The 19,109-nt window shown below is 36.6% G+C and overlaps 1 protein-coding gene across 1 annotated transcript in view; it reads left to right on the forward strand.

Annotated features, from left to right (window-relative positions):
* The window catches only part of LOC140142331 (macrophage mannose receptor 1-like), a 54,599-nt gene that overhangs the window by 773 nt on the left and 34,717 nt on the right, over window positions 1-19,109 (forward strand). The window contains exons 2-11 of the mRNA XM_072164300.1: window positions 5,112-5,260; window positions 5,646-5,761; window positions 7,167-7,315; window positions 7,367-7,531; window positions 9,666-9,883; window positions 11,448-11,548; window positions 13,794-13,903; window positions 14,983-15,112; window positions 16,318-16,400; window positions 17,693-17,812. Of these exons, the coding sequence (XP_072020401.1) occupies window positions 5,112-5,260; window positions 5,646-5,761; window positions 7,167-7,315; window positions 7,367-7,531; window positions 9,666-9,883; window positions 11,448-11,548; window positions 13,794-13,903; window positions 14,983-15,112; window positions 16,318-16,400; window positions 17,693-17,812 (1,341 nt within the window). The remainder of the gene's footprint in view (window positions 1-5,111; window positions 5,261-5,645; window positions 5,762-7,166; window positions 7,316-7,366; window positions 7,532-9,665; window positions 9,884-11,447; window positions 11,549-13,793; window positions 13,904-14,982; window positions 15,113-16,317; window positions 16,401-17,692; window positions 17,813-19,109) is intronic.

Consider the following 19,109-nt stretch of genomic DNA (forward strand, 5'->3'; position numbering starts at 1 on the left):
AAGATGCTGTGCACTACCAAATCACAACAGTTTAAAACGGTTGCTAATCTTAAACCAAATGTATAAAGAACAAGATTCGGCTTCAATGGCAGATGTAGTACATGGTGCTGTGTAGTGATATTTAACTTCGCATTTAGTCTTGCTACATTAATGGAACTAATTTTTTTTGGCATTACACCTTAAATGATAAAACATTTTAAATTTGTTCTATTGTGTTGCAGTATACCTCAAATTGCTCCTCTCTGTGCTATGAATCAAAAAGTCAATTGCCATATTGCATTATGGTGCCTAGTTCAGGAGTTATAAGTCAAATGTCAAATATCTCATGCACAGGGGTCAATTGTTCAAAATCCACCAATTAAATCGTAACTTGTCTCAAATTTCTCCTCTCGGTAAATCCTGGGGGCCACTCATGTATTAATGTTGTAAGCATCCGTGTGAATTGACATTAAAGAATGACCCTAAGCGAGGATGTTGAAATTTTGTCAAACTAACCCTGAATGAAGATTTTACTAAAAAAACACCGTAAGCGAGGAATTGGCTTGAAATTTGGCCCTAAACAAGGATAGGCATTGCGTGTGTCGGTATGAGTGTCATTCAGTGATGATGATTGGCTATTCAAGGCGCTGTTGAAGTCAGCTCCGAATTTTTTAAATATAGTGTGTAAAATCAAAGAGCTTTTAATAGAAATAGAGTCGCAATAGATTATATAATGCTTTGTTCGTTTGATGCCGATTAGAAGTACCATTGTTTCGAACAATAAGTATCAATATATCAATAAGTGACCACAATACAGTCATGTGTAAGGGCAGTCATGTGTAAAGTGGTACCATTGTTCCCACGTATCCCAAATGTGTGCTTGTGTGGGTCTGAAGTCTATAAAGGAGGCTTTAGCTGTCGATGCAATCATCTTTACCACCCACCTGACTTTAGGCGCTTCAAGTATAGGCCTATAAAGGATGTTTTTAAGAAATTCCATTTAATTTTATTTTAAGAAGGAGATTGGTATAGAAATAGTGGCGTACCCAATGAGGGGAGGGGGGTTGGGAAGGGGCAGATTCACCCCTGTGAGAAGTTTTGTGAGGGGAGGAGGGAGGAAGAAGGGAGGAGAGGATATGGAGAATGAGAGAGGGCTGGAGGAAGGGAGAAATGAAAAGATATAATAAAGACAAGTAGATAAATAGAAATATACGGAAAATGATGGGAATGAGAGAGAGAGAGAGAGAGACGGTGAAAGGGAACAAGGAGAGCGAGGGAGTGATAAAGTGTAGGCCTAGGAAAGAATAAGTACAGAGAAGGGAAAAGAAAGGAATGATGAAAACATTTAATAATAATTATTAGGCCTATATAATAACTAAACACAACAGCACTGGGCAGCCATTCGATGATGCCAATGCCTTTATTCGTTACGTAATTAAAACGCCCAGTCAGATGTATTTCACACCTGCCAAACACAAGTCACAATGTCAGCGCTCTAATCGGAAACAATAGAACAATAGACCCTGCAGAGCGTTGTGTAAAATAGATCGGAAACCACCCTTTTACATGGATGCTTACAAAATATAATTCTGAGTTGCCCACCGTCGCCAGGCGGTAAACAAAATAGGAAAATTATTTGTTTGACTAATGAGTGTGGGTAATGGTTGGGGGCAGGAAGGTGTCCCCACCCAGCTAGAAATGCAGAGACCACTCAACATCATCATTGTCATTCTTGTGATATTGAGAGCCAGTAATGTTTATTGATATTCACTGTACAAACTATGTTACCTTGGAGATGATGTAGATCTTCCCTACATAGTGTAGAAACATTACTACAGAGTGCAGCTCAATGTAATAAATCCAAAACACAATCAATACACAGACCAGTGCCTCCCATCATTGCCGGTACCCCCCTTCCCTCCCCCAATTGAATGACTGATGCAACGCTACTTTATCTAGTAATTAATAAAAAGTAACCAGCCCAACAGGAAATTAACCTATCTATAATCTTACGGTGTGATTGAGCAGGTTAAATTGATGCAAAGTAGTTGTGCCTGGTGAGTTTCCTATTTCACCATCAGCTCAACAGCCAAGTTATCAACAGGCCTGTAATCAGGGGGGTTGGGGCAGACCAAATGCCCAAAAAGTCCCATTTGCTAGCGTAGTGTGCCAAAAAATAGGGGTTTTTATGGCTTTTTGGTCAAAAAAGGTCAACATTTTGGAAAAACTTTTTCAAAATCCGCCGCAGTCCAAAAATATCTAAATTTTGAAAAAGGTCCACTTTTTCAAAATCAGCCGTCTCAAATAAATCCTGGTCATGGGCCTGGTAATCAGCCATACACAGAGCCCAGCAAACACAAAGGGTTGTACATAAAACATTTAAATGTCATATTATATAAAGGGTATAATAAAGGGAATAAAATGTTTCAATAGCATTCACACTTACTGCAAAATATTCTTCAAAAGTGTTAATAAAATATTTTGCAAAAATGTTTCCAACAAATATTGTACAATAACATTTTTACAACATTTTAAAACTGTTGCTGAAGTGGACATTTCTTAGGGGGCGTTTTCTGTTTTCACACTATTTGCTCTATTACACTATAGTACCCTTCTTGACTGAAGAATGATTATTTTATTTGTAGAATTTTAGACAATATGTTATGTTTGTTGTGGTATTAAAATAAATGTTTGTCTTGTGCCGTAATAAAACTTTAGGGCAGGCTTTTAATGAAATCATTATTAATCAGCCTTTTGTGGTATGAAATGCACAGCTAATCACAGGACTTTAATCTTTGTACCTCTCTCTAAGTAAACCACTACTTATTTGTGTATTCTACCTGATTAGTAATAGTGTGTATCAGGGATGGCATTCTAGCTTTTGTAAATAATTATATATATTTTTAAACCTTATTTTTTTTAAACCAGAATTTCTTATGATCATGGAAGTGATGTATATTGTGTTTGGGAACAAACATGACATCTACAACAATGATTTACCCTTCCCCTCTCCCCATCAATCAATGTTGGAAAAAAGCTGAAGAAATTGGCATTTCTCGACATTGCACTGGGAAGAGGGGGGTGACAATTTCCTGTTTTTTACACGAATTGAAGTGTTCCAAGACTTATTCCCAAGATTGTAGTCAACTGTCTATAATGTGTCACAAAATGTGAACCAAAATGCCGCTAGATACAGCCAGGGATTTGACCCATGGTTATACTTTATTTGCAAAAATTGAGCTATTCCATTTAAAATCCACACTACCCCTGTGGAAGATTTTGGAAATATCTGCCACAGGGGAGTATGAATTTTAAATTGAATGAGCATATTAGGCAGTTCTATTTGAAACTCACCCTCCCTCTGTGAAAGATTCCGGTTGAATCTTTCTCAGAAGGTGTATGAAATTCAAATAGAGCTGCCTAATGTGCTAATTCCATTTGAAATTCATACTCCCCCTGTGGAAGATATTTCCAGAATCTTCCTTAGGGGGAGTGTGGATTTTGAATGAAATAGCCCAATATTCATATTTTACACAATGTTAAGACATGCTCATATGTGACACAATCAAGGGAGATGAGTCGGATGTCGCTAATATTGATTTTGAGATATTGGCAAAGAAAGTGTTAAAATTCTTTTGTTTTGAATTGTTTTCAGTGATTGATAAATTGACGTAACTTCACAAAGAAAAGTCATATCAACTTGGGGTTTTCAGTTTCTGAAAGCTCTAAATGTCCTCTTTAGAAGCATGTGTAAAACTCATTTTCGACCAGGGCCGACATGTGACTCATTCCCCTTGATCATGTCACATATGAATGATAGTGTAAATGCTATAGTTTTTAGGCAGACGATGCAGAAAAAATCATAGGGTTTGTGATACAGTCATCATGCAAATGACCAGGCAAGTTCTGAAAATAGACAAATTAAGAATGAAAAAATATAAAGAAAAAACAGGACATTTCACATTGATGTCAGCTATTATTGATCTAAAGGGCCAAATAAAGTTCAAATTCCTTTAAAATGAGGCTTTCCCACAATTGCCACACCGGGTCGCCACATTATTGATGTGATGGGTCACATTATAATATGATGCTAATGGCATCAAACACTTTGATACACATTCCTATTTACTCAGGTGCTTTTCTCAGAATCTGTTCCTATCATCTCAAAAGAAACCTGTCATAGACAATTCCTATTTTAAGGTCAAGTGGCTCCATGATTTGTCCCCGTCATGACGTCAATACAACGTTTGGAAATTGTATGTTGTAGGATGGTTGTATAGGAAAGTTTCTTAACGTTATTAGGTTGGTTTAACATTGTAATCACATAATTTTACAACCGTGGGCAAATTTTGCTTGGTTGAATGTTTTAATAATGTACAGTTGTAAAATTATCTTATTACATAGTTGAACCAACCAATTTACGTCAAAAAATTTTATCCTTTAGCCATTATGCAATGTTCCAACGTTACATTAGCATAATTTTTTCTGACAAGCCCACTGGGATGGATGTTTCATTTTTCTCACCTTTTTCAGGCAAATAACCTAAATTTTTTACAATTTACCAAACAATTCTGGTAATTTGGTATACATTGTTTTAAAATATCACAGAATATTTCGGCTTTTTGAGATTTGTCGATACATGCTATCTAATAAGATCAGCTGTTTTCAGCTCTTAGCCAGGACTGTGGTGTCAGTGGCAGAGATTTGGTGATAAATGCTATTTTGTAAGATCAGATAGACAATTTTGTATTTCTACTTGTTTTCAGCTCTTAGCCAGGACTGTGGTGCACTGCAAAAACAAGTGTCTATTTGAGCAACACTTTTTAAACATGTTAAACCGTTAATGTGTTAAAATATTAACATTTGTGTTAAAATATTAACAATTCTGTGTTAAAATATTAACACTTTTACACTTTTATTAACACATTAACACTATGATTAAATGAGGATGTTCATTTTTAAATGCTTTAACACATTAACACCACTTTCCAAAAACAAGTGTTAATATATTAAGTGTTACTTTTTAAACACGTTAAACCGTTAATGTATTCAAATATTAACATTTCTATTTATATTTTAACACACAATTGTTAATATTTGAACATAAATTTTATATTTCTACTTGTTTTCAGCTCTTAGCCAGGACTGTGGTGGTCAGTGGCAGAGATTTGGCGATACATGCTATTTAGTAAGATCAGACAGACAATTTTGGGGTGAAGCACGGAAAAGATGTCAAGCAATGAGTGCAGATTTACCCCTTGTAAAAACTTCACAAGTTAAGGTAAGAAACTGTGGTACGTTTGGGATGGCACAACATTGAAGGCCTATTCAGTTATTTACTCATTCGGAATATCATAAAAATCATCCAGAATTGCTCTGCACAGCGGGGAGAAATGCATTTAGAAGTGTGTGAAAATTTGTTATTTCTTATGCTAAATAGTAATTGCACTAGTACTGAGATGTTGATGCATCTAATATGCACCCACCCCCTGCGAGACTTGTGCATTACTTAGACACATCAACATCTCAGTATGCATGTATTATTTTGTACAATTTCACTTACAACAAGTGATACACATTTATTAATCTATAGACATATTCATCTTGAATGTAGATTATGGCACCAGTCAGAATATTTGACCCTGTTATTTTCTTGTACTTTTTAGGATTTTTTAATTGGTTTACTCTCCAACACACGAGGTGACGTATGGATTGGTTTATCAGATGACGCATCAGAGGGTAACTTTATGTGGGTAGATAACACACCATTAACCAGCCCAACGTAAGTATTATGTCACACACACACATAATTATGTGTAAACACTGTAAACAATGAATTTTTGCTTCTGGCGTATGAGGCCCCTGGTTCGATTCTCAACAGTGAAAAGATTGCTGGAATATTGACCTGTAAAATCTTAATTAAATTGGCAACATCTGTAGATTAAATTCAGACGCCTGCTCTCACCATAGTGCATTTAACAGGGTCAGATTTACCTCAGGGCCCAGGGGCCCACGATCTAGGGGCCATTTTTTTAAAGGAAGAGGTTGTTGGAATGTGCATCTTCCTTTGATCTAGTTTTAGCCACAATTGCCCAAAAAGTTGCACATTTTATGCATACTTGTCCCAATTAACCCCATGAGAACTACCTGCCGATTGGCCAAAATGAATATTGTGTCCAATTTTGAACCAATCAAGGAGGGTATTAAAGGAGGATTTTGTGATCCTAGCATCCTGTTTTTATGACATTTTTCAGTAGATATTCACGAAAAAAGCTGTTACTATACCACTTCATTCATGTTTAAAGTTCGGTTTATATAAGGCGGGAAAATAAGACTTGTAACACCGTGATTTGATATAGAATGGCATGCACGCAGTTGTGCATTGCGTAATGCGTGACTGGCGCACGCTTATGTGAATTTATGCGAACGTGAGTTGGGACTTTATTGATGCGCGCAGTAACAAAAGCTGAATAATTTCCGCCTAATATAAGCCAAACAAACTTTAGAAGTGTGAAGAAACTGTAAAAAAAATTTCAGGATGTCAAAAATGTTGAAAGAAAAAAAAATTTCTGGAATCTCCAAAATTAGGGTCGGTATTCATTTGTACAGTAAAACAACAAAAATTTTGTTCAGATTTTCCGGATTAGGGTCTGTCGGTGGAGGACATGCAAACAATTTTTTTGCCTTTATTGTCTTACAATTTTTTGTAGTCTTATTAGCATTATCATAAATCCGTTTTGAAATGTGGGGGGAAGGACACTCATCCTGAATGGTCAAAATGTGACTGAAAAGAACAAAAAATGGGTCACTTTGCCAAAAGGTAGGGACCACCCCCCCCCCCCCCTGTATTGACGCCCATGCTTATTTGTAACTTTTTTAATTACCAAGCTGACTGAATATGTCAAAAAGCAAAAACAAACAATCCTAGCCAAGACATGCAGTCATTTACCCACATAGCTCCTAATAACCATTGAGCTATACAATATGTACCAGTCACATCATCTCTGTGATGTATTGAAGAAGCTGGTGCAATTTTGGTCAATAACAGGGATTTTAACTCGTAAATGACCTTTGACCCCAAATCAGTGTATATATCTCAAACACTGGCTCATAGCAAGAAGGGACAGGTACATAACTACCCTAACAGTGCTGCACTAGATATATTTCTGCCATCTACTTCTTTGTAGATTTTGGCGAGATGGTCAGCCTAATAATGGAGCCACAGATCCAGGAACCCAAGATGAAAATTGTGTTGAAATGGTTCCCACATCAAGTGGTAAATGGAATGATGAAAACTGCATAGCACCGCAATATTACGTCTGTGCTAGAGATATAAGTAAGTGTTTATTAATCAATGTCATCCATTCCATTTTGTAATTATAATCAGCATTTATTTTTGTCAGATTTTGGAGAGGTAGTCAACCAGATAACGGGGCAGGGGATCCTGGAACCCAGGATGAAAATTGTGTTGAAATGAGTCCCACATCAAATGGCAAATGGAACGATGAAAACTGTATCGCACCGCAATATTATGTGTGTGCTAGGGATATAAGTAAGTATCACGCCACAATATCATGTGTGTGCTAGGGATATAAGTAAGTATCGCACTGCAATATTATGTGTGTGCTAGATATATTAAGTATTGCACCGCAATATTATGTGTGTTCTAGGGATATAAAAACACGTACAGAAGTAATTGGTGATCATTTATAAACACATTGCAAACACTTTCTTCAAGCTAGGAGTAAGACTTTGGGGAAATATTAGGGGTCTCCCCATTTTTATGATAATGTTGACAAAGTCTTTGCTATTGCAATTTTACACAGAAATGAATGTTAAATTTGTAACAAATTAACAAATAATAAGGGCCTCCCTCACTAAATTTTGACAAGGTCGGATGATAAACATGTTATTTATTTTACTTAGGCCCTTCTATCCTATAGATTTACAGTTTGTAAAGAGTATTCACCGATTGCACGGTCATCTTGAAACGAGGTTCTACCCGCAAAGTGTGTGCTGTCAAACATATGTTTTAATTACCATGTACGCTTTGCAAAAATGCTCATCTTGGGCATGCGTTTACAGGAGAACCTTGTTTTTTTAGCAAGATGGTGGATCCATGGACTTGCGAATGGGTGTGCGAACATATTCCATAAGTGATAAGACCAAACATAACATAATAATTGTAAAAGATGACATTTTTAGTCTGTCCATACGATAGCTACATACAATTCATGGCAGCTTCATATTTATCATCAGTAACATTTTTTCTTCCTTTTTGCCAATTCTTTGCATATGAAAACACCTAATGACAATTTTATTGATTCATCATCCCCTCACAAGCCATTCTAGAAATATAAATTACTACTTTATGTCGATCATTGACAGTGCCTTTAAGGCGATATAATACCCTGATTTTCATCAGTACCCATCTTCTTTTTTTTGTTGCAAATTTATAAAGTATATAAATATGTTCATCATCTCATGTCCTGAACTTATAAAATATCTCTACATACAAAGTGGTTTTAAACCATTTTAGAAAATCATTTTAGCCCTATATATTTTTTTGTTTACTGTATCCTGGTAACTGAGATGTGTGTTTCATAACAAACCATAATTTATTCTATTGAACATGTCCAAGTAGAATACATGAATAGAATACATTATATCCTTTGTTATACTATCTATAGAAATGTACTCACTGATTATAACACTGAATAAATTAAATAGGCCTAATCTCTTCCACATAGACAATTTAATACTACACCATGTATGTATCTTCTATAATGTGTTGTTAGGAAAAGAGATTAAAAAAGGCTATAAGGTCATCAAAGGTCAGGTTATAGGTCAATTGGTTCAGGTCAAATTCAGGCATCAATTTTGAATACATGTGATAGTCTGTGATATCATACATGTCATAATGAGGCATCAATTTTGATATTTTGTCTGTTACTGGATATATAATGGAAATGTGTGAGGTGGATATACTAAAATACCTTGGGATGTAAATGGTGAGTACAATTTAGATTGCCTAGTTGAGATGGATTGGGCAAATAAATATAAAATAGTTACCAAAATCACAAAAATGAAGCTTACGGAAAACTACCTAATATGGTGGTATAGGTGACAAAAAAATACAATCTTTTTCAACATTGCTGTAGTGTGGTTGTGGTAACCTGTTACCTATGGCTTAATTTAAAAAAAGTTTCAGTGACATAGTGTCGCAAGTTCAAAATACAAAATATAGCTCAATATTGAAAATAGAAGCATTTTAACCGGTTCGCTTTTTTGATAGTTGTGGAGCACCAAGTTCATGAAGTCATAAAAGAAATCAGGGACCACTTATTCCCATTTTACATATCAACATTATTTCCCTAATGTGTTAGCAACACATATCCAAAATTTTAACGAAATCCGTTGATAGTAAGCTTTCCAAAATGAAGTGAATTAAAAACATCAGTGATGTACCACTTTTTGGCTTATACCATTAGAAGCATGTACGCGTCATTGATACTGATGCCAGCAATTGAACGAGAAGATTTGCCCCTTCATTTTGCATACCACTTTGTCTAATTTCTTTTTCTCATTTCTTCACAAAATGCAAAAAAATGCAAAAAAAAAAAATGCAATGGGTGTAGTACCCCTTAAGCAAATATCTAATACCCATTTGTCAAACCCCTCAACAGATACGCCCATTTTATGTGATGAGTCCAATGGATGGCGTGAATATGGCGGCAAATGTTACATGTGGCAGGACAGTAGAAGGAAATTTGCTGATGCCGAAGCTTTCTGTGCGCTCATCGGCGGCCATCTTGCATCAGTAAATTCTCAAGGTGAACAGGATTTCTTGATGTCACAGCAGTCAACAATTGATATTCAGTACTGGATTGGGTTAACGGATATGGTAAGTTTGTCAGCACAAAATTTAAAGGAATATTTCATGATCCTAGCATCTTTTTATGACATTTTTCAGTAGATATCCATGAAAAAAGCTTATTCCCAAACTTTCAGTTGATTCCGATTTTGTATTTACGAGTTGGGCATGATTATGTGTATTACACTGCTCCATAGACAATGTGTTGTAATTTCGTTCTGGTGTACCAGAACGTAATTCAAATTTCACAATATATTTGCCAAACAAATTTTTGTCCATGAACAATATGTAGCCAAAGGTTTCCAGTAGAAAAATATCTTTAAAAAAAAAAAAAAAAAAAAAAAGTTGGGGATGATGCTGTGGATCATGAAATGCCCTTTTAACATGTCCACAATATGTCCAGCACATACCACAATATTATGAGTTGCGCATAGGATGATGGCAGTCATCTTGGACATGCGTAAGGGAAAACATACTAATATTACTTCATAAATATTTCAAATGATTTTTTCTCATAAGCAGTTTTGAAATTCACCCAAAACTTGCATTGTGAATAAATTAATACCATTATCATGCCATGTTGGTGGCATTTATGTACAGTGAAGAGAAATCCCCAAATGTAGGCTGTGTGAAGGAAGTGTCAATTTCCACTTCTTAAATGGGTCTGTTCTTATTGTATCGGCAAATTCTGCTGAACATAATGACTGCTCAGTGCCAAAAGTGGGTAAGTGCAATAGCTGCCTTGTGAATATTTGGCAATTTACATACAGTATATTGTATTCATATACACATTGCAGCTATACATGGGAGCTATTGCACTTACCCACTTCTGGCACTGAGCAGTCAATGAGTTCTCTATGGTCAGAGCAATCAACAATTGATATTCAAAACAAAACAAATAAAAGCCAAAGGATTTATGTAGCGCAATAATATAAGATCATTGTGCTTTGCAGATAGTGGCTAACCACAGGGATCGATACAAAGGGATAGGCATCCTAGTATTACATAACCAACCGGAAGATGTAGTCTAAGTCTAGACAATAGGCGGATTAGCGGCCATTTTGTCTTCTACATGATTTTATTCATGTGTCCTTATACTTTAGTACACAAATATATAAGTAAACAGGTTTACAATTTTAAAATTATATTTTGTGTATACAATATATTATGTAGTAAATCGATCAAATGACGGTGATTGTTCAGGTATTATATGCTTGATAGAATTAAATTGTCTGACCAGCTAGTATTCTCCTCCGCCGTCAGTGTGATTCCAGTCACTCCACGTACCGTGTTGCGAAGGTGGAGGAGACTAAAGCTATATTGACGAACACGCATGCGTTAAAAATGATGTAGCCTTAGTCGAACAATAGCGTGACGTAGTTCACAGCATTGTTCCTATGCACTTTCACCCTCCTGCTAACCATTTTGGCCCAAGACACCCCTTATAAATAAACCATTTAGCATCATTGAGGAATGTTTTTAACTGTGTTTTGTCTTGTCATTTTATACCGCAATGAATAAAATCCTTCACAGAAGATCAATATTGATATTTTTTCACAATGGTTTTGTTATTGCTTTTTGTTTGCCTTACTAGGAGGGAGGTTTTGAAGGTGATTTCTCCTGGACAGATCACAGCAGTTGGGGATCAGGACCTGAAATATACAAAAACTGGGATGTTGGTCAACCTGATAATCAGTAGGTGATAGATTACAAAGGTTATAGTGCACACAGACATCGCCTGGCTAATAATTACTTTGTCAGCAGAGATACTAAAATCAATACCCAGGATCGATACACGTGAATGTACTATGCACGAGTTTGATATGAGACGAAAATCTTTGGATACCCGTAGAAAATGATGAATATCTCCCGTAAATGATTTAGTATAAAGAAACCAGATATGGTTCCTTGCACTTGAATATATATTTTGAACAGATATGATAGTCGTTAGCTTGCGTCTTGAGAAAGAAGCTTGCTTCTTGAGTCAAAAACTGACAACAATTCTGATTTATATGTGCCAAATTATATAGCGCAGTATATAGGCCAATCGTGGAGGTTGTCTAAAAGCATATGACCTATGGCGTACCATGCTCGACTCACACACAGCGAGGTCAGTCACCGGCCTAATCGGGCTATTGTCAGTAGCCTTAGTCAGATGTCATTCGCCCATTATGCGACTCAAAACTATTAAACAGGTCGATACAAAATGGCCATGCATGGCAGTGGATTCAACCTACCATGGCGATTTCTGCCATGAAGATATCAGGGCGATGACACTGTGTAGTGTACACCAAGACCAAGATTAAAAGCGCAGTGATTTATAGTGCGCTACGCACAGGCACAACGCCTAGACGTTGATCCACAAGCCTCAGCACACTTTACAGGTTGTCGCTGACCACTACGGCCCACATCATTCCACAAACCATTAAACAACAAATCAGGGACTTTGCTGCTTCAAGAGCGCACACCCTAGACATACCACAAATAACCATCGCAACCAGGATCAGCTCCCTGAGTTTCGTACGGGTTACAACGAGACAAATTAGCAGTGAGTTCCTTGTCCAGGGGAATTTCAAGCTAACTCAATTTTCTTTCCATGTGAGCGTACTAGGCACCGCCTGGGTTCGAACTCACAACCTCTCGCACCACAGTCGAACGCCTTATCGATTGAGCTAACTTGACTGCTACAACATACATTTTTTTCAGCATGACTGAACATGAGTAACATATCACCAATATGAGGACATCCAAAATGAATACAAAAACAGACCAAATTAGCTATTCCATTTAAAATCCACACTACCCCTGTGGAAGATTTTAGAAATATCTTCCACAAGGAGAGTGTGAATTTCAAATGAAATGAACACATTAGCAGCTCCAGTTGAAACACACCCTCCCTCTGTGGAAGATTCAGATTGAATCTTTTTCAGAGGTTGTATAAAATTCAAATGGAACTGCATGGTTATATGTTCATTGCATTTGAAATTCATACTCCCTTGTGGAAGATATTTCCAAAATCTTCCACAGGGTAGTGTGGATTTTAAATGGAATACCCTAATGCTTTGTGACTAGCAGGGATAGCACAAGCTCAAATATTTAAAGGGTCCAATTGATATTCTTTCCGGACCCTTTAAGTCCTGCAAAACCTAAATTTAAGGGGTCCAATGAGAATTGTAAGGGGTCCGAAGTTCTGAACTTAAATACTTGGTTCCTTTTTTGTATCAACAATGACGAACTTTTATTATAAGCAACTCGGCAAAGGATTTACATAATTTAAGCGTCTGTGCTTCGTAAAATTTAAGGAGTCCATCAATGCAGTTTTGATTGGAGCCATTGGTCAACCGTGGCCCCGGGCTGAAGAAAATTCAATTTTGCCGCCTTCCTCAACAGCCGAAAAGGTTGACCTAATTTTTTCTCGGCCGCCCTTCATTTAGGCCGCCCCTGCTTTACCGGGGGTGGCGCCCCAAAGCCCCCCCAAAAATACAAGCATGCCCTGCTGACTAGAATGGTCCTTGGATGTTTTCTTAAACAAAATATCAAAGTAATACATTTAAAGTGAACGAAAAACCCAATGTTCTATGGGCCCAAGCAACCCAGCTTTTACATTGTATTTTTAAGCTGTGTGCAGTTATAAACACCCATTTATACCAAATAAATTTGAGATTATTTTTAGATTTCTCAAGCTTTCTATGAATTTTATGGGTCATATTATTAGCATATTAAAGAATTCCGACTGGTCAAACCAGTTTGGTAAATCTGTCCGCCCATAGTACAGGGTGGTGTTTTTTCATCATCTAAAACACAATTTGCACTTTTTGCAATTGAGCATGACATTATGCAGCTATAGAATGAAGTTCCGATATTCAAAAAAATTCCTTATGAGCAGCTTTGATACAGAATAGTAATTAAAATGGTATATTTTGTATTTTTATTATTACAGATATTTCAATCGAAATGGCGACTGTGCTGCTGTTGATCACCCTGAGGTAGGCAAATGGCAGATTGACCATTGCACAGATTCCAAGAGGTCATTCTGTGAAAGGGTTGAAGGTATGTAATCATAGGTGGCAGAAGGGGGAATGGGAGGACACAACCCCCCCCTAAATATTTCCATGGTAGATGTCCCCTAAAAATTCTAGTAGGAGAAGGAAGAAAAATAATGCCCTGTGTATCTTCCTTTTTAGCTTCAAAACACCATGTTTTGGGCCAAAATAGGACAAAATTGCACTGGCTCATCAAATACCAAAATTGGGCAAAAAGTCTTAACTTGACATTTTTTCCTGCACTTCTTGTGCAAACAGGCACCCTACTCCCTAAGTTTAATGCTTCTGTTGCCACTGTATGTAATAAACCCACATAAAGTGGATTGTGCGGTAATAAGCAGAAATATTTGATCAGTTAGCTGTTGTTGTTTTTTTGTTCTAAGATTGTTTTCCCAATATTAGTAACAATTCTTTCTTCAGACATTTCTACAACAAAATAACCAAAAGTAACACCAATTAATTATGAATATTCAGAATTATGAAGTAATTTTTTTCCTTCTATTTTTTGCAAATTAGATTGGGTGCATGAATTTTCTCCAGTCTCTAAAATTTAATTATCCTATATATATTTGGGATGGAATGTGTATACATATCTATTTAGGCTATATTAAAAAAAAAATCCTCTGTCTCAAAGCTCTTTAGCTTCTGAAAACCTATTATGAAATGTTTTTTTTTTTTTTTAAATATAGAACTTTGAAATGTTTGTCAAGAGACCATTATGCATTTTGATACTATGATGTCCACATTGATGCTCTCATAGTTGTCGAATTCTGCACCCGATTCTGCATTCTGCAATTTAGCTGTTAGTGATGCATGGATTCCTACCAGAAAATATTTCTACAACAATTTACCTAATGCGCACAGTTTTACTAATGCGTGCGTGAGCTTTGAGAAAAAGGATTTTTTTAATATAGTCTTATTGTATTATACTCAAATTTAGGTTCCACAACTTAAAACTTCTCCCTAATACATTGGGAAAAAAACATTTCATGAAATATTTTTTTGATAATATTTCAAAAAGCATCAGGGGGAACTTGTGGGTCCTATATTTACATTAATTTTGATTGCTGTATTTGCTTCAAACAGGTACATGTGCAACTGGCTGGAAGCAATTTAATGGTCAATGTTATCAAATAAATGGGAATAATCCCAAGACGTGGAGTGATGCCAAGCATTATTGTGAAGCACAGGGGGCTTACCTTATCACCATCATGTCGTAAGTATTTCAAAAAGAATGATTTATAGTCTGCCACAGTTGTTTGATGTGATCATTATATATTTTTTACCTATTTTAAACCCAGATTTTCCTTTCTTTATCAATCTTTTTCTGCCTTTTTGTGGTAATTTTTATTCTATAAAATGTATATTATTGTGCAAATTGAGGACGCTATTTAGATACATTTTAAATTGAATATAGCCCAATATGAGTTATTCCTTTCATTATATGATAAAAAGTAGTTTGAAAATTCCCTATGTGTTACTCATTTTAATGATGTTTTAATGCTATCATCTAAGTTTTAACATAAATAGCGCCATCGGTGTTCAACTTTGCTTAAAAATTAATACAGTTCTACATGCCATCAAACAACCGTTTTGATTTGCCAAACCCCAATGACCCAATCTCTGCACACTTTGCACGGAACTGTTATAATTATTAATGGACACAGCTCCATACATGTGCAATACCCTAATCAGCATTCATGTAGAAGAACCATCACAACCATCATCAGTATTTTTTTGTCCAGAAAAATTATTCACCACATTTATGGCAAAAAATGTTGCCACATCAAAGCGTAAATCAGCAAACATTCTTCCCCGCTCCCTATATTGCAATGTTGATTTGTACAACATCATCACCATTTCTGCATTATAGTCTTCCAGCATTGAAAAGTGGGGGTGAAGAAGGGAGTTAGCTAAATGTGCATTTCTAACTATCATACAATGATAATGTGGAAGTGTGTAACTTACTTAGCTCTGGCAAGTGCATCCTTTTAGCAACAGTGCTTTGTGTGGCAACAAATGTCTGCATGGGTTGAAGCTCTGGAGTTACTTCAGTCATTGGCTTAGGAAGATTTTCAACATGGGGGACTGAAAATTGACAAATTTTTGGTGAGCCACCCTGGGGGTGGCCGAGGTGGGTTCCCCCTTTGGAGTCAGAAAATTGTGCAAAATATAGGTCACCAACACTCATTTTCCGTCAATTTTATAACTTCACCTAGGATTATTGGGGGTGGGGCTGAAAGGTATTCCAGCCCCCCCGGTTCCTAAGCCTATGTCAGTGCATTATCAATGAATGTAATTTGATCACTTTTTAGTGCATTTACACTGGGCAAATTAGTCTTTGTCTATAGAACTGCTAGAATGTAACATGATTTTATTCAACCATGACTCAAAATGAACAAAAATTTCTTTGTTTTACAGAGACCCTGAAAATCAGTTAGTTGCTGTACAAATGCAAGACTTTGCAAATGCTGGCTACACAGATATGTACATTGGATTGTCAGGTAGGTGGGTGGGTGGGGTGTGCAGAGAGGGGGTACATTGATTTTCACTGAGAATTGAGGACATACTAAAACAGTGGAGACACAAAACCAAGGTCGTATTAGCTCAATTTTTGATATTTCTCCCAATTTTGGGAGAAAATTGGTAAAACTAAGACAATTTGTGTTAAGTTTGGCCAAATAATTTTGACTTTTGGTATATCCATCCAAATTTCTTCAAAAAATTTGTATATTGATGGGACCTTTTTCAAATTCTCTGTGGCACACCCGGCCTGCCAAAACCAAACTTGGGTACCTCCCCCCCGTGTAAAAACTTCATCACCACGATCATTGTCGGGCAAAAGAAACTTACATGTGTGTGTCCACAATTGGATAGTAAAAATTCTATTTTGTTTTTCACGTCTTCGTTTACTGGTGCTTACACTTATGTGATGGTATGTAGGGTGTGGGTGGGAGGGTGCATGTCTGAGGGTGTGTGTACTGTGTTGTATGTTTGTATTTATGTAACAGGTGTGATGTTTGTGTGCATATGATGTTTGAAATTTAAATATTTCCTCTTCTTCATTTCAAGGCTTTGTGTTATTGTTTATAGTCCAATGGTAGTTACTAGAATTTATGAAAAAATATAAGACCTAGGGTATATAGTAAGCATCCAATTTAAGCTAGAAAAGCTTAATAAATAGCCTTGCAAGAAGTTGTAAGCTTCTAAGCTTCTTAAAAAGTAGCAAGAAGTTGTAAGCTTATAAATAAAACTGAACCCGGGGGTACTCAGTACAAATGACCATAATGGGACATGCCATAAACATGGGTAGCATTTTCAGCCTTCTGGTATATCAATGGCCCTTTTTCAAAGCCTATTTTGGTATATGAATGGGTCCTTTTTTCAAAATTTTCTCAATTTTTTCAGAAAACAGCCCAATTTTTCCTTAATCTAGCCAAAATTTTCCATTGTAAAAACTAAGACAATTTTGCGTAAATTCGGCCGAAAATTTTGTATCAATGGGTCCAAATTTCTTGAAAAATTGGTATATTTATGGGTCTACTTCCAAAATCTCAGCTGCACGTCCCTACCAAAACCAAACTTGAGTACTTCCCGAACTGAACAGGCTATTAAAAGAAACCCTGTCTGTGAGTATAATATACATTGATTCCTGAACAAATTCTTCTTGGTCAAGGAAAAATATATATCTATTGTTTAAATGGAATAACAAGGTTTGGGTCTGTGTTTTTTAGTGACTGAGTCAGTCAGGTTATATTAATCAAACTTTTTTTATGCTTTAATGATGATATTTTAGATACAAGTGTTGATGGCAACTTCCAGTGGATATCAGGAAGCTCAATGTCTTACACAAATTGGAATGATGGAATGCCAGCAGACACACCAGGACAAGATGATTGCGGAAGCATATACACAGGTATGTCCATCACTAGGGGGTCAGTAGCATGCATACTGGGCGAAGGAGGTATTGGGCTATTCCAATTGATATCCATACTACCACTGTGGAAGATTTTGGAACTATCTTCCACAGGGGGAGTATGTTTTTCAAATGTAATTGGTCAGGATTAATCATTTTGAAACCCATACTCCCCCTGTATTATGGCTTTACCCATATCTTCCACAGCTGGAGTGAGTATTTCAAATGGAAGCTACCCATCTGTCTATTCTGTTTGAAACTCATACTCCCTCTGTGGAAGACTTTAGCTAAATCTTCCACAGGGGTAGTGTGGCTTTCAAATGGAATAGCCCATTGTAGGCCATATCCTGCTGACCTGCTACAAATGCAATTAAATTCCTTAACATTTTGAATTTCATTGTTTAAATTGGCTCAAAGCAAGATTACTTTAGATGAAACAGGCCTGGAGCTACAACCTTGGCGGAAATTTGTTGCCACACCAGCACGTGCTGGTATTAAAATAAAGCAATCGCCAGAGCTAAATATGTCACAGTACCGCATTATCTTTGTATAATAGTTGCAAAAATGCATGCACACTCAATTTAGACCCTCCCCTTCCCCACCCCCCATCTTTCAATGTTGGGAGACTGAAATGTAGACATGATGAGGATTTTGGCCAAATCAACATTGCAATAGGGGGGCGGGGATGGATGTTGGCCAATTAATGCTTTGGTGTGGCAACCTTTTCCGCCAAGATTGTAGTTACTGTATATTTTCGTCAAGTATGTCCTGGTATTTAAAAACCAGGAGGTTCCTTTGGCAATAGCAGTATGACTGCACATCAGTGTTTTGAAAAATCTGAATTTTGGCTGATTTTACATGATTTTTAACAAAGCCCCCCCCCCTCCCTGACATGCCACTGTTAGTTGTCAAAGACTTCCTGAGTTACACATCCAAAACAAGCAATCTGATGCACTCGGTTTCAGAGAAGAACAGCAGTCTCATGTTCAGACTGACGCGAGCGCCATGTTAATGAACGACATACGCGGAGCTTTGTGTTCCCTTTCAAAGCGCCAATCTGCACCGACCAACGTTTTTGGCCAGTCAGATTATCAGTCTGTTGTTATGATTGTCAGACGATTGAATTAGCCAATCAGAACCCCACATCAGTGTTTACACTGTGCATGCTTCTCTGCCAGAAACTGTAGGGATGCACAAATCATATCATACCATGGAGGTTTTAAATTTAAATTAAACCTGTATTGTTATTATTTTTCTAGTGTGAATGAAAATGAAAATTGTTTTGATTTGATTTTCA

The sequence above is a fragment of the Amphiura filiformis genome, chromosome 20, assembly GCF_039555335.1.
Source record: "Amphiura filiformis chromosome 20, Afil_fr2py, whole genome shotgun sequence".
Classification (NCBI taxonomy): domain Eukaryota; kingdom Metazoa; phylum Echinodermata; class Ophiuroidea; order Amphilepidida; family Amphiuridae; genus Amphiura; species Amphiura filiformis.